This window comes from Talpa europaea, assembly GCF_964194135.1.
Source record: "Talpa europaea genome assembly, chromosome: X".
NCBI classification, from domain to species: domain Eukaryota; kingdom Metazoa; phylum Chordata; class Mammalia; order Eulipotyphla; family Talpidae; genus Talpa; species Talpa europaea.
In genome coordinates, this window is record NC_140081.1 from 28,702,492 (window position 1) to 28,717,216 (window position 14,725).

At 40.4% G+C, this 14,725-nt stretch overlaps 1 protein-coding gene across 1 annotated transcript in view; it reads right to left on the reverse strand.

Annotated features, from left to right (window-relative positions):
• Nucleotides 1-2,742: 2,742 nt before the first annotated feature.
• The window catches only part of EFHC2 (EF-hand domain containing 2), a gene marked incomplete at both ends in the record, with an annotated part of 199,012 nt that continues 187,029 nt past the window's right edge, over nt 2,743-14,725 (reverse strand). The window contains 2 exon segments of the mRNA XM_084259237.1: nt 2,743-2,766; nt 2,768-3,011. Of these exon segments, the coding sequence (XP_084115363.1) occupies nt 2,743-2,766; nt 2,768-3,011 (268 nt within the window).

Consider the following 14,725-nt stretch of genomic DNA (forward strand, 5'->3'; position numbering starts at 1 on the left):
AAATTTCCAAAGATGTACTTAATTAAAAACACACTGTGGATAAACACATGTGGTGTGATTATATTTTGTACAATAAATGATGAAACCACTGTAGGGGAGCAAAAAAATCTGCCACTCCAAAATATGTCTTTTTTGAAAAAGCTTGATTTTAGGGAGGGGCTCTCAAGACTGGTTGGAGGCTGTTTTTGATATTTATACTGAAACTTAAATTCTAGGAGTACCTAATCCCCTATCTCTTTTCAGAGAAGGCAGAAATACTTTTGTTTTCCCCTCAAAATGCCCTGTTTTAGATAAGCTATTTAAGATAGCATCTAAAGCTACCTGGGTAACCTAGTCATGCTGGGTCTCCGCCATATATACAGGAGGTACATGTGTTACAGAATGCAACCCTGTGGAAGAGGGAGCAACATCACAGCACAGTGACTAGGCACCATTTTCCCTGTCCCCACTTACATGCAGCTGCCTTAGACTACAATTCCTAGCAGGTCATTAACCTGACTTCTTAAATTGGGGTGGAGAGGTAGCTGGGAAGGAGTGGGGTAGAATGAAGGAAGAAGAGAGACACTTGGAGGAGACACATAAGGTAAGGACATTTGAAGGAGATGCACATGAAGAGGCAATGCTCCTTTAGCATTTTGGCAGAGACAACAGCAGTCATTAAGTTGACCTCCTAGTGAATTACATGGTACATTTTGAATTTCACATCTCTCACTCTGTTCCAGTTCTCTGGAACCTGCCTAACCACCTTCTTGGGGTTCCTACTGGAAGCTACATTAGCTACATTAGACTTGGGGCAAGCTTTCAGGCCTCAGCAGCCTTGCTTTGGGCTGAGGCTGTTTGGCTGGGCATTTACCTACAAGGGGGTGGGTAATGTTTTTGTTTGACACACCCTCTTCTCTCTCTCTCTCTCTCTCTCTCTCTCTCTCTCTCTCTCTCTCTCTCTCTCGCTCTCGCTCTCGCTCTCTCTCCTTTCACCAATTAAAGATATCTTTAAGCACACGAACAGTCTGCTTTCTTTGCCTTTGTGCACAGAGCTGTCCAGACCCTTTCACCATTTAAAACATGCAAAAGGAGTTTTTCCCATAACAGTTTGGGTTACCTGGGTACCCCCCACTTACATATATGTTATTAAACTTCTATACAGCTTTTACTCTTATCAATCGTTCTGACACTTATTAGACTATTTGTCAGTCTTAATGAACCCAGAGGGATACGAGATGATTTCCTTTCTGCTACTGACATTCCCAACATTTGGGTTGTGGCTTATGTCGAATGGAAAAGGAGCAAAACAGAAAGTAAGTAAAAGTATAACAACACTTTAAGTGTTTGCTTTTATTATGGTGACAATGGAATGTTGAGCTTCCTCATGGGTCTGCCTGTCTTCATGCACGCTCTCCAATCAACCTACCCTTCAACCAGCACAAGTTCTTTTTAAAGGGCACACAGATCATGTGGCTCTCTTCCTTGACATTTGTCTGTGATCTCCAGGCTTTTTGGGATAATATTCAAGTCTTACCCTTGCAGTATCTCCAGCCTCACCTTTCTGCACTCTTCCCTTCACCTTCACCCTAGCCATGCCCATTCCTTCTGGGTCTGCACACAAGCCCTGTATCGCCCCATGTCCCAGAGCCTCTGTTGTGAATGCTTTTCCACACCACATCACTTTCATACCTTGCTAACTCCTACTATTCACCTTTGAAGTTCCAAGAATCACTTCCCCTGGGAATATCTTGTCCCACTCCCCTTCCAGGTCTGCTTTTCAAGCAGCTTCTCTTCATACCATAGCATTCCAGGCAGGCTGCATCACTCTGTACTCTAAATCATAAGTGTCTGATTCTCCCATCAGCAGCGGGCTCCTCAAATACAGCAATAATGAACTAATGATCTTTGTCTCTGGACTCCAGCATAAAGCATAGAACCTACTGAAAGTAGATACTTAATCATGATTTGTCTGAAAATGGAATTTATAAATGAATGAGTTAAGTAACTGACCCAAAGTCATTCAGAGACGAAGGAGCACGGTCAGAATTCGACGCCAGATCTGTGTGACTCCAAAGGCCATCACTGTCTCCCAACCATTTGGAAGTTCTAAGGCTGCCTGCCATTCCAGAACAGCTGCATGCCTGAGGGAACTCCCCAGGGGCGCCAGACCAGTCTAGGCCAGAATGAGCTGGTCAGCAGAGACTGGGGAATAAATGCCTCCTTTTTGGGACTATCAACTACATGACATTTGCTTTATCAAGGGACTTTCCCAAGAAAATCAATTTCTGCGGCATGTTCAAATATAAACAAAATACCACCCACCTACCCACCCACTCCTTAAAGACAATTGGTCCAAACAGATCTTAGAGAATTCAGATAATTCCACAATGTTGAGCGCACCATCTGAGCACATGAACTTTGTTTTCCCTAATCAAGCATTTTTCTACTGAATTTTCACTTTACAATTGGTTCAACTACGAAATGTGCATCCCTATACTTTTATATTGTCTCACCTAAGGCAAAGCTGTGTGCACAGCCACAGATACATAGGGGATTCTTGACACATGCACCATTTGAGATTAGCTCTCATGGCTCATGATGATGTTACCAGAATCCCTTGATAGCTATCTAGAACTGTAACCTATTATCCTATTTTCCATATAATTGGATGCGACTGAGGTTAAGAAAAATTCAGCTGCACAAGAAAAGTCATGCTCTTACAGAACAGATGTTTGCTTAGTATGGAAAGCAAATTAGCCTTTAACACAAATACACAGAAACACAGAAGCGCCCTTTCCAAAAGCACTAATGTAAATATTTTACTCTGAAAAGTAATTTTAAGATAAAGGATATTTAAAATGTAGAGGAGATAGCCACAGATTTTAAATGGATTAAAATTGATTTTAAAATGTGTTAATTTTACCTCTTTCACAGGAGATACTGGTTCCAATTCGGGTAAAGGATTTTTTCTCCAGTTCAGGGCAGAGAAAAATGACTCATAATTTATTTGTCCTTCACTGTCTTCAAACCTGAAAACATAATTATAATATATGATTTGACTCAATCTGCTCAATTTAGGACCAAAATGTCAATTTTCAAATGCTGCCAGGAATGCATAGTAGCAGGTATGCTTTAATATGATATTTTTCTTATTTGTTTATTGTTTGTTTTTTTTCCTTTTCTTTTCAGGGGAGAGTGTGAACACAGTTCCCCACTATCACACATTGTACAGCTGAGTTTCCCACATTTGGGGAAATTGCAGGGGTCAGCACATCCAGAGTACAGTGGTTAAGCCTCACCCGGGGAAAACCACCTTCATGATCATGGTGTCTCCCCCACCGGGTAAGTATGTTTATTGTCTGTTTCTAACTCTCCAAAATATAAACTCTCGGAAAGCAGAGATCTCACACATCAAATTCACCAAAGTACCCCCTGCACCTAGATCAATGTTGGCATTTAGTAGGTGTCCAATAAATATTTGCTGCTGTTGCCACAGAAACAAATTAGTTTATTCAGTTACTAAAATCAGCACTGCATTTTGTTAAGAATATCTGAGGCCTTTTTATTTACAATAGATGTACCTCTATGTTGGTAAAATAAAATGTCCTTGTATTTCTTTTTTTTTTTTTTTTTGGTAGTGAGAACAATATTTTTTAAAATTTTATTTTATATATTTTTTACATCATTTTTCATTTCTGCACAATGTATGCATTTTCATCTTGGTTATATTCCCCATACAATTCCCACCCCCCACCCCCTATTTTGACTCTAATCCCTTCTCCCCTACCCTCCATTGTGTGTCTCTGATTTATAGTTGCTTGTTGATTTTGATTTTTACTTTATTTTTTTTAAGATTTATTTTTATATAAGAGCTGGGGTATAGGCCAGAGGCACAGGAGGGTGAGAGGATTCACCAGAGACAGAGCAGGGAGCAGAACAGGCAGACGACAGAAATAAAGGGCTGAGGGGAGCGGCGGGAGCGACAGGAGAGGTCTGCTGCGCCATATTGGATTCTTGCTGCCCGGCTGGGATCGAACCCTGCATTGCAGAGGCTGCAACAGCTTCATAGCACTGTGCTCATCCCGCTGCGCCACTGGGGAGTCCCTTGATTTTTACTTTATTATAATTAGTCTTTTTCTTGTTCCCTTATTTAGGTTTTCTAAATTCCTGCTATGAGTGAGACCATCCGGTATTTTTCTTTCTTTTTTTTTTTAATAATAAATTTTATTGTTATATTCCCCATACAATTGCAGCCCCCCCATTCTGACCCCAATCCCTCCCCTCCCGCCCCCGCCCCCCTAAAAGTGTCTCTGGTTCATAGTTTTTTGTTGATTTTGATTTTCACTTTCTTATAGTTATTCATTTTCCTGGTCCCTTATTTAAGTTTTCTAGATTCCTGCTATGAGTGAGACCATCCGGTATTTTTCTTTTTCTTTTTGGCTTATTTCGCTGAACATGATCCCTTCTAGCACTTCTCCAAAGAGGAAATGCAAATGGCCAACAGGCATATGAAAAAATGTTCAGCATCACTTGTTATCAGGGAAATGCAAATGAAAACTACAATGAGATACCATCTTACACCAGTGAGAATGGCACATATTAAAAAAACTAGCTATAACAAACGTTGGCGAGTATGTGGAGAAAAAGGAACTCTCCTGCACTCCTGGTGGGAATGCAAACTGGTCCAAGCACTATGGAAAGCTGTGTGGAGATGCCTGAACTTGCTAAAGATGTAGCTTCCATTTGACCCAGGAATTCCACTCCTAGGTTTTTATTCTTGTATTTCTTAACTTGCATGCCTTCTAAATATTTAAGGCAAGCCTGGATTCATTTTGTTTACTAATATATTTTCAGGGAAAAGAAAAGGCAACCTTATCACTTATTATGTAGCCATTAAAAGGGACTGTTTAGATCCATATAGTCTATCATAGAAATATATGCATGATATATTATTGAGTGAAAAGGAGGTTATAAAATATGAAGAGTTATGATCTCAGTTTAGGTTATATTCATTTAAGGAGGCATAGAAAAAAAATAAGAATAATATATTGAAGTATTAGGAACAAGTATATCTGAGGAGAGAGACTACAACTTTTGCTTTTTCTTTAAACTGTTCTATATATCTAAAACATTTTAAATTTATAATCAGAAAAAATTAAATCCATTTTCATTTTGAAAACAACAAAAAGATTATCCTTAAATAATTTTAATTCTACAGGTCAACAATAACAAATCTATTTGATGGCTATTCCTAATTATAAACATTGGCATAAACTCATCTTTACTCATAATGGAGTTTTGGTGCTTAAAAACTAGGAATTTAAACACAATTGCTACAATGACCTAAACACAAACAAAACACTTTTTAATGTAATAACTAAATGCCACCTATTGAGAATTTAAACACATTCTGACAACTTTTAATACTAAATATAATTGACCTTCCAAGAACGCAGGGTTTAGGGGCTCTGATACCTACAGAGCTAAAAACCTGCATTTAACATTTGATGCCCCCAAAACTTAATGACCAATATACCCTGCTGTTGACTAGGAGTCTTACCAATAACATAAACAGTTGATTAACGCATATTTTGTGTATTATGTGTGTCACAAGCTACATCCTTACAATAAACTAGAGAAATTATTTTAAAAAAATCATGAAGAGAACATATAGTTATACTATACTGCATTTATCAATACCATGCATTTACACAGTGTTGTCTATTTACAAGAAAATCTGAACCAGCACAGTTGAAACCCATATTTGTTTAAAGATGAGCTGCACATAATGATCATATAATACTATTTTTTTAAAGGAGAAGACAAAGGTGTTGTTTCAAGTACCCTGCACCAGGCCCCTGCCCTTCTCTTGGGACCTCCAACTCAACATGTCCCTCTAACTAGCAAGTGAGAATAATTAATTATAAGAAAACTCAGCGACAACAAATGTAGGAAGAAAACAATACTCATAGTGAGTCAGGAGACTTTTCTCTTTCCCTTAGAAAATAATAGCTCATATTTATAAACTAATAAAACTTAGCAGCAATAAATTAAATGTTACAAGATGGAGTCACATAGACTCATAAATCTAAATAAAGTAGAATAAACAGTGATCAGAAAAGGGAAAGGCAATTTATTAATTTGTATGTGTACATTTCCTCTGGCCAAGGGTTCTGGCAAACAACTCCAATACCCTGTCCCTTACTATAGCTTATTACTTGAATTCTGGCTCACCAATCATTTAAACTCCTTGAAAGAACATGTTCTGTTTATGGAATATTTGTAGCCAAAGTGAAGGACCATTATGTCTTTTGCTTATGTGTGTTTTTAAGACAAAAACTAAAACTCAATGAAAGGTGTTTTGTCAGAGACTTTCTTTTAACATGGAGCCCAAAAGTAAAGTATTCCCCAACACTATGACTAGCAACTGAAGTCAGAGAATAAAGTCATGCAGGGTCTTTGACTTTGATATTAAGGAAAATGGAGAATCACTGGAGCACACTATGCTGAGTAGGTATGGGATTTAAGATTTATTTTTCTAAAAATCACTCTGACTGATATATTATGAATAGAATATAGGTGTTTTCCTGAGATTTAAAAAAAACAAAAGAAAGAAAGAAAGATTCCAGGGGCTGCTGGTTGGGAGAAAAGATCAGGAGTTTGGTTTGGTTATCTCATCTACTACTCACTAGTTTCAAACCACCATCATCACTCATTTGGATTACAGTAATAGCGTTTCATCTTGGTCTTGCTGCTTCTACTCTCACCTTACTGCAGACCATCCTCCACCAGAATAACATTTCTAAAACATGTATCAGATTGGGCCTCCCCAGTGGCACAGCAGGTTAATCACAGTGCTGTGAGGCTGTCCGCAGCCTTTGCAGCACAGGTTCGATTCTCAGCTGGCCAGGGAGATACCCACATGGCGCTGCAGACCTCTCCTGTCTTGCCCGCTGCTCCCCTCAGCATTGTTTAAAAAGAAAAAAAAAAACCACAACATGTATCAGATTAATGATTTCCTTGCTTGCAACTCTCCAATTTCTCCCCAATCCAATTAGAATACAAGCTGAATGCCTTAACTGGGCTTACAATGCCCAAGGTAATCTGGCCCCAACTGCTCTCTGATCTCATCTGAAAACTCTATAATATTTACTATGTTCTAGGTACACTAGCCTTCTTCTTGTCCTCTGAGTGCTAAGACTGCTCCCAGAAATGTAAAGCATTTATGCCTTCTGGTTCCTTTGTCTGAAAAATTTCAATTCAAATGTTGCTTCCTCAGAAAGGCATTCCTGAAACTCTTCTTATCTAATTGAATCCCTGTGCCCAAATTTGCCTTTGTCCTGGATACTAGCATTAGAACTTACAGGAACATTTCTGGAAGTCACCACAGGAAGTCCTATTATCAGACCTTGTTATGAAGAAGTTTGATATTTACCCTTTCCTGTTGTCAGTATACCACTGGCCATGCTTAAATTCTCCTCCTTTGCCCTTCCCCACATCCCATCCTCCCTCCTACCCCAGCAGGAAAAGATGAGATTCTCTATATGGTCCCAGAGAGATCTTCAGATTCTAGCTTCTGGGAACTCCCTAATTAAACTGAGGGCTATGAGAGAACTCATGAAGTGAAACCCACCAATCAACAAAATGTACCCCCTAAAAGCTTCCATTAAGAAGCCAAACAAGCAACATTAGAAAGGGAATCAGAGAATCATAGCAGAGGAAATATGATATAAAATGATATATTATATCCATGAATAAAGAACAGAAAACTATAGAAAAGGAACACTCAGACTGAAAATTTGGTCTTGGAATAAAAAATACAATAGTCGTGAACAAATGCAGTGAAGGGGGTGTGATACAAAGTTGAGGAAACTCCTTAGTAAGTATATCATAAATGATGAGGGAAAAAATGGGGAGAGAAAACATACAAATATGGGAGAGCCAAGATATTAATCCCAGGAGTTCTCATAAGAGGAAAATGAAAATAGAGAGGAGGAAATTATTTAAAATTTAATGGAAAATTTCTCAGAACAAAAGGACAGAGACTCCATGCCAGAAGGGTCCATAGGTGATAGGGCATTACCAGTAAAGTTTTGTGTAGAGTGAGTGAAGCATGTGCACAGATAGGGGTATGAAGTTGTATTCCCAAAATTACATGAACTAGTTAAATTATTACCAAATTAATAAAATTTTAGGAAAAATGCTAAGCACAATAAACCTTTATCTAATCTCTCTCATACACACACACGAAGAGAAGATCCTAAGAGCATCCAGAAAGAACAGTAATATTTATACTATATATTATGCTAAATTTTCAAGCATCATAACAGGAAATTAGTAGTGGTATCTAAATATGGAAAATCCAAAAACGGCAGTATGTTCATGGTTATGTAAATGACTGCAGAAGGAACCAGGAAAGTTGAAAGTGGCTGATTCATTTGAATGGGTCTGGGAGCTGGGAACGGATGCAGCTAGAAACTGTTGTTACAAAAACAACAGAAGGATTTGATTATTTTTCTTTATGAGCATGTATCAGTTTGATGTGAATGCAAATTTCAGAGGTGTAAAAAGCAGATGAAAAAATTTCTAAACATGTTTTTAAAAGTAATAAACTTGTACATGTCTGACTTGGAAGAGAAGGAGCATGTAAATGAGGAATTAAGTCTCCTAGTCTTCCTTCTTCTCCAAAGGAGCAGGAGATTACACACAATCTCCTGCCTTGGACTACTCATAGAGTGAGATTATACATACCCTCATTTGCTATTATAATATACATCATATATGCTATGCATGTTAGATGAGTTATGAGAGAAAGATGAGGATAGAAAGGATAGCCCCAGTTCTAAAACTAATCCAGGATGGAGGAGAAGGCAGAGAGAAGAAGCAGTTCAAAGATGGAAAAAGGCTTGACTATAGTGGAGTGAGAACAAGTAGGTCAGTGTCTACTTTTACCTCCGTAATAGTCACAGCTGGATGGCAACAGAACAAAGACAAAACTCCTGAAGGAAAAACATATGACTACAGCACACATTCTGAGGAGAGGGCGAACAGTGGAACGGGCCACCAAGAAGGTAGCCCAGGTGGCAAGGTGAACCCTGGCAGCCTGGTGGGCCTCACAAGCAGCAGAGTAGAACTGGCAAGTGGCCCTGATGCAGGCAGGGCCCCTGATGCAGGGCTAGCAGGCTAGCCCACTGGCAGTGATAGGGGAGCAGTAAGGAACAAACTGAGCAAATGAATGACATCCTGAAAGAACTCCCTGTATTTTTTTATGGACTCTACCCTAATGTCCAGCCAGTGAGATCTTGGAATTTAGGACTACAATTCCCAGCATGCCATGAACCTAACTTCCTGTACAGGGGGCAGATGGGATATAGGGACAGAATTAAGCAGCCACGTTTGGCTTATAACTGAACACATGTATGCTGATTCTCTCTTGCTTTTCTAGCCTCAGATCAGATGGCACTGCTGGTAGGAAGTGTTGGTCAAATAAGCTCTTATCTCTCTGTTCTCCCTCTTCTCATTCCCCTTGTAAATAATACTTTTTAAAAAATTCCTCTGTGTATCTGTTTTGGGTTTTGTCCTGAGTTCTTAAGCACACAGGTGAGGATTCACAATACTGGTCACCCAGTTTCCTCCTGGGGTTGTATTGTAATAACTTGGTGCCCGACAGTGCTGCCATCACCCCAGTGGTTGACTGGCCCAAAGGATCCTTCCTTGTGTTGGTCACCATAAGCACATTACAACTGTGGGACATGCCGGGGGATTGTTGTCTCTAATTTGGAGGAGACTGATTTTACTTCAGTAAAGTTCTCTCTGTGTTTTGATTTAAACAGGTTCAACTGTTACAACTGTTAGCTTAGGCAGTTCTACTTCCTTTTTTTTTTTTTTTTTTTTTTTTTTTGCTGTGGGTAATCGGGTGAAGTCTGGTGTAGGGTAAAGAAAATATCAGGCTTTTCTGCCCTTCTGCCATCAGGATAGATGATGGATCCTTGTCCTGAATGCATGCCTGATGGCGGGCACCTGGAATAGGGTGTGGGCATAGGTAGATGGGATTCAGCTGAGCTAAGACTGTGCTTTTAAGGGCGGCATCACGGGGACGCCAGCAGGAGCAGCAGTAGTAGCAGCATTAGAAGCCGAAGCAGAAGCCGAAAGAGAAGCCGAGACGCAGCAGAACGAACGCTAGAGAGCCCAGAGAGAGTGAAGACTTGCTGGGGGGCTGGGAGGCTGGCAGGCCTCCCAGCCCCCCAGCCAGCACCCCTGCCTGCCATATGCCTGGTGAACCCCAAATAAAAAACCTGCAAAACTACTGAGGACTCTGACTCCTCCTTTACCCGGTCTGCATGGGATCAGAAAACCTGCACTGTGGCCAGTCCGGCCCTTACAGTCTGGTATATAGAAAATGATTTTGGTCTTATGGGAGGTGGTCCTGTGGGTCTATGTATGTGACACATTTTCAACTTCTAACTTAGGAGTTTTTCTTTGGGGGGCTTCTCAGGGGTGTGATAAGCATTTTCTATTAACTTTGTTTTGGGTTCAAGAGGTGGTAAGCCTTCTACTCTGATGAAGATTCTGCTTGGACAAATTCTCAATGCCCTCCAAAAACTGGATTTAGAAAAGACAGAGACCTATTTGATGCAAAAGAAGGGTGAAACAGCTTTCCCATTACCATGATAGCAGTAAAGAGAGGAAGGAGGAGAAGCAGGAGAACAATTTATTGGATGTTTTGAATCCAACAATGGAGAACCCCTTTCAAGCAGTCAGTCAGTCCCACCTGAGGTAGCTGTAGAGACTATGCAGGCCACATTGTAAGACTGCAGGCCAAAGAATAAGACTGGAATGGTTTCTCCTTTTCATACTAGACAGGGAAGCTAATTTGGCCAAATGATCTCCCCTGGGGTAGGGCAGTTTCCTCTTGACCAAGTCCTAATGGGTGATTAAATGAATACAGGCAACCTACCTGACATTATTGGTTATATACTCCCTATTCCACCAGAGACCTCCTGAATTGGAGAAATTCCATCCCTTCATGCCAGCAGGATCATAAAAGGATGGCTAACTTGTTTTACTCTATTTTTGCTACCCTTGCACCTACTGGGTAGACATACAATTCATATAAGATGAGCAGAGACTGTTATTAGTGAAGGCTAGTGAAGAGGCTCATCAAATTCACCAGGAGGATCTAGAAATCCTTTAACTGGAAGAGGCTGTCCCAATGGTAGGCCCTAGCATGAATGATTAACATGGCATTCACTGGGCAGAATAATGAGATATTAGGTGGCTATTGATCAACAGAGAAGGTGTGTATAGATGAGGCCTTTCGAATTGGTGGATATGGTCTTTAGAGTGTACAATGTAAGAGAAGAAAAGAGGCCTAGGCCTATGACCATTTTTTGTAGAGAGTGAAGTCAGGGGAGGATTTAGGAGGACTAGAGAAAGCATATGGGGAGGAAATAGGAAAAGGGGACCTGTAATCCATGTGCTTATTGCAAGGAAGAGGGAGATGGAAGGATAGGTGCACCAAATTGGAAGCTAGAAAGGCGGGGAAGGAATGAGAAAGAGGAAAGGAAGCAGATGGTAGCACAGAATGAGGATTCGGACAAGGGTCGCAGAGGGAATACAAAGTAAAAGGAAGGGAAAAAAATGGTAGTAAAGAGTGGGGGTTCAGATGAAAAATATGGAGTCCCAGGGGCTCTATTCTACCTGAAAAATCCTATTATTATAAGTCCCTTGGAACAGCAGGTCAGACTCACTGTGGAGAGCAATCTGATTGATGTTTTGGTAGACACTGGAGCAACTTATTTAGTTTTGAATTCTAAGTTGGCTTGCTAGGGTTATGGGAAGGCCACAACAGAAAGCCTTCCTACAGCCTCTGTAATGCCAATTTGGTGATACAAACCTCCAACATAGATTTTTATACATGGAGCAGAGTCTCAAATAAACTTAACACACAGATTACTTTTCTACCACAAGTCAGAGGCTGCGCCTGCAAGGACCCCTACAATATGCTTTGCAATTCCAGATGGTACTCACTCAGGATGCACCACCAAAAGGTGAAGTGCTGCCACCTGAAATCTACAAAAGAGTTTGAGCTAATGGAATCCAGGGCATAACACAAATTCAGATCTTGTAAGAAGCGAATGGTGAAAAGGAGTAAAGCCCCCAGGAAAAAGTAGTATCCTTTGCAAGAGCAGGCCTTGGAGGAATACAGCCAGAATTGCAAAAGCTTCTTCAGACAGCTTCATTCGGCTCTGCAGCTCCCCCCACCACATTCAGATTTCGCTGGTAAAGACACCTCACACAAATAAATACTGTTTTGTTCAGGATCTCAAGGCTATTAATAAAATTGTAGGACATACATTCAACTGCACCAAGTCCTTATACCCTAGTAACCATTATATCTGGGGATTTAAGTTCATTCTCAGTACTGGAATTGAAAGATGCCCTTTTTTTTGCATCCCAGTAGATACATCAGTTCAGCTATTCTTTGCTTTGGAATGGGAGGAGTCCAAAAGCATTCTGCAATATTGCTGGACACTACTTCCACAAGGGTTTAAAAATTCTCTGACTACTTGGGGGAAAATACTGGCCAAGGAGGTCAGAAAGGTCCAAAACAGGGCACCGTTGTACAACATGAGGACAAATTGCTAATTGCAGCACTGACTACGAATCTAGTCTGGAGAATACCATATTGGTTTTAAATCACTTGGCAGAATGTGACCTCAAGGTGTCGCCTCGAAAGCTCAGCTATGCAAACAAAAGGAGGAATACTTGGAGTCTGGTATTAAGGAAGGCAAATGAAGCCTCATGACTGAAAGAAAGCACGTGATTTCAGCTTTCAGAGTCCCAAGCAACTGAATGCAATTATGCTGACTTCTGGGAATGGTTGGGTTTTGCAGAATTTGGATCCCCAACTTAGAGCTGATAACAAAATCCGTATAAGAAGCCTTCAAAGTTTTGGATTCAGAACTGTCATTTTGGACTCTGAAATGTCAACAAGCCTTTGATGAAATAAAGGGAAGGATTATCTTAGCACCAGCCTCAGGGCTACCAGAACCCAGGACGCCTCTCTATGTGCATGAGAGACAGGGGGTCAGCCTGGGCGTGCTAATCTAATAATTAGGACCAGATATGCAGCCCACCACACATCTTCCTAATCAACTGGATCACACCAATAAGGAGTGGCCTCCATGTTTGTGGGCTGTAGCTGCCACTTCTGTCCTCCTACATTAAGCAGAGAAATTTACATTAGGTCAGCCCATAACTGTGTGTGCCACATTAGGTCTTGACATTACTAGAACAGAAGGTTGGACTCTGGTAGATGCTGGAGGTGCATGGGAAATATCAGGCAGCTCCAGTGGATAATCCTAATGTGCAGCCATGAGTTACTAGCTCTTTAAATCTAGCCACATTGCTCCAAATCAATGCAGAGAGCCTTGAGGATAGAATAGAAACTTAACCCACAGTTGTTAGGAACCTATTGAAGCACTGTAAACTAGCCAACCAGATTTGCCTGACCAGTCTCTGACAGATCCAGAGTGCAAGATACTGGAGTAAAAATGGACACAACTACCAGTGGAACAAAATGAAGAACCCATAACTAATCCATGGTTACGTGGAAAAAATGTCAAGAGTATACAATGAAGAAAGGAAAATCTTTCAGAAATGGTGTTGGGAAAACTAGATATCTACATGCAAAAAATGAACCTACACCAGCCTCTCACATCACATATAAAAATTAACTCAAAATGGATTAAATACTTGGATGTAAGACTTGAAAGCATAAAATACACAGAAGAAAATATAATACTCCTGGGACTCCCTGGTGGTGCAAGGAGTTAAGTCTCAAGCACTATGAAGCTATCAACAGCCACTGCAGCATGAGTTGGATGCCCAGCCAGGGAGCTACCCACATGGCACAACAGACCTTTCCTGTCTTGCCTGCTGCTCCTCTCAGCAGTATATTTCAGTCAATCTGCCTGTTCTGCTTCCCACTCTGTTTCTAGTGAATCCTCTCACACCCCCTGCACCTCTGGCCTGTACCCCAGCTCTTGTATGCATAAATAAAATAAATCTTTTTAAAAATGAAAATATCACACTCCATGATATTATTAGCTTCCGTGATGTCTTTGGGGATTCAATTCCAACAACAAGTAACCAAAATCAAAAACAAACAAATGGAACTACAAAAAAAAAAAAAACAGAAACAAAAAACTAAAAAACTTCTGTACAGTGAGAAAAACTATCATTTAAATGAAAATACTCCCTACTGAATGGGAGAAAATATTGATATTTGCATATCATACATCCAACAAAGTATTAATAACTAAGACCTATAAAGAACCTAGACAATTCAACAAAAATAAAATAAATAATCCAATTAAAAAACAGTGAAGAGTAAAACAGACACTTCTCCAAAGCAGACAAACAGATGGCCAACAGGTATGTGAAAAAATGTTCAATATCACTTATCAGGGAAATAAAAATCAAAACAGTAAGATACCACCTCATTCATGTGATGACATAAAAAAAATTGATGCCAAAAAACCCAGCAACAGGGCCTCCCTGGTGACACAAGGGTTAAAGACAGCGCTATCAAGTTATCACCAGCCACTGCAACATGAGTTTGATCCCTGGCCTGTCAGGGAGCTAACACACATGGCAGAGCAGACCTCTCCTGTCTCGTCCATGGCTCCCCTCAGCAGTGTATTTCAGTAGATCTGCCTGTTCTGCTCCCCAGTCTCTC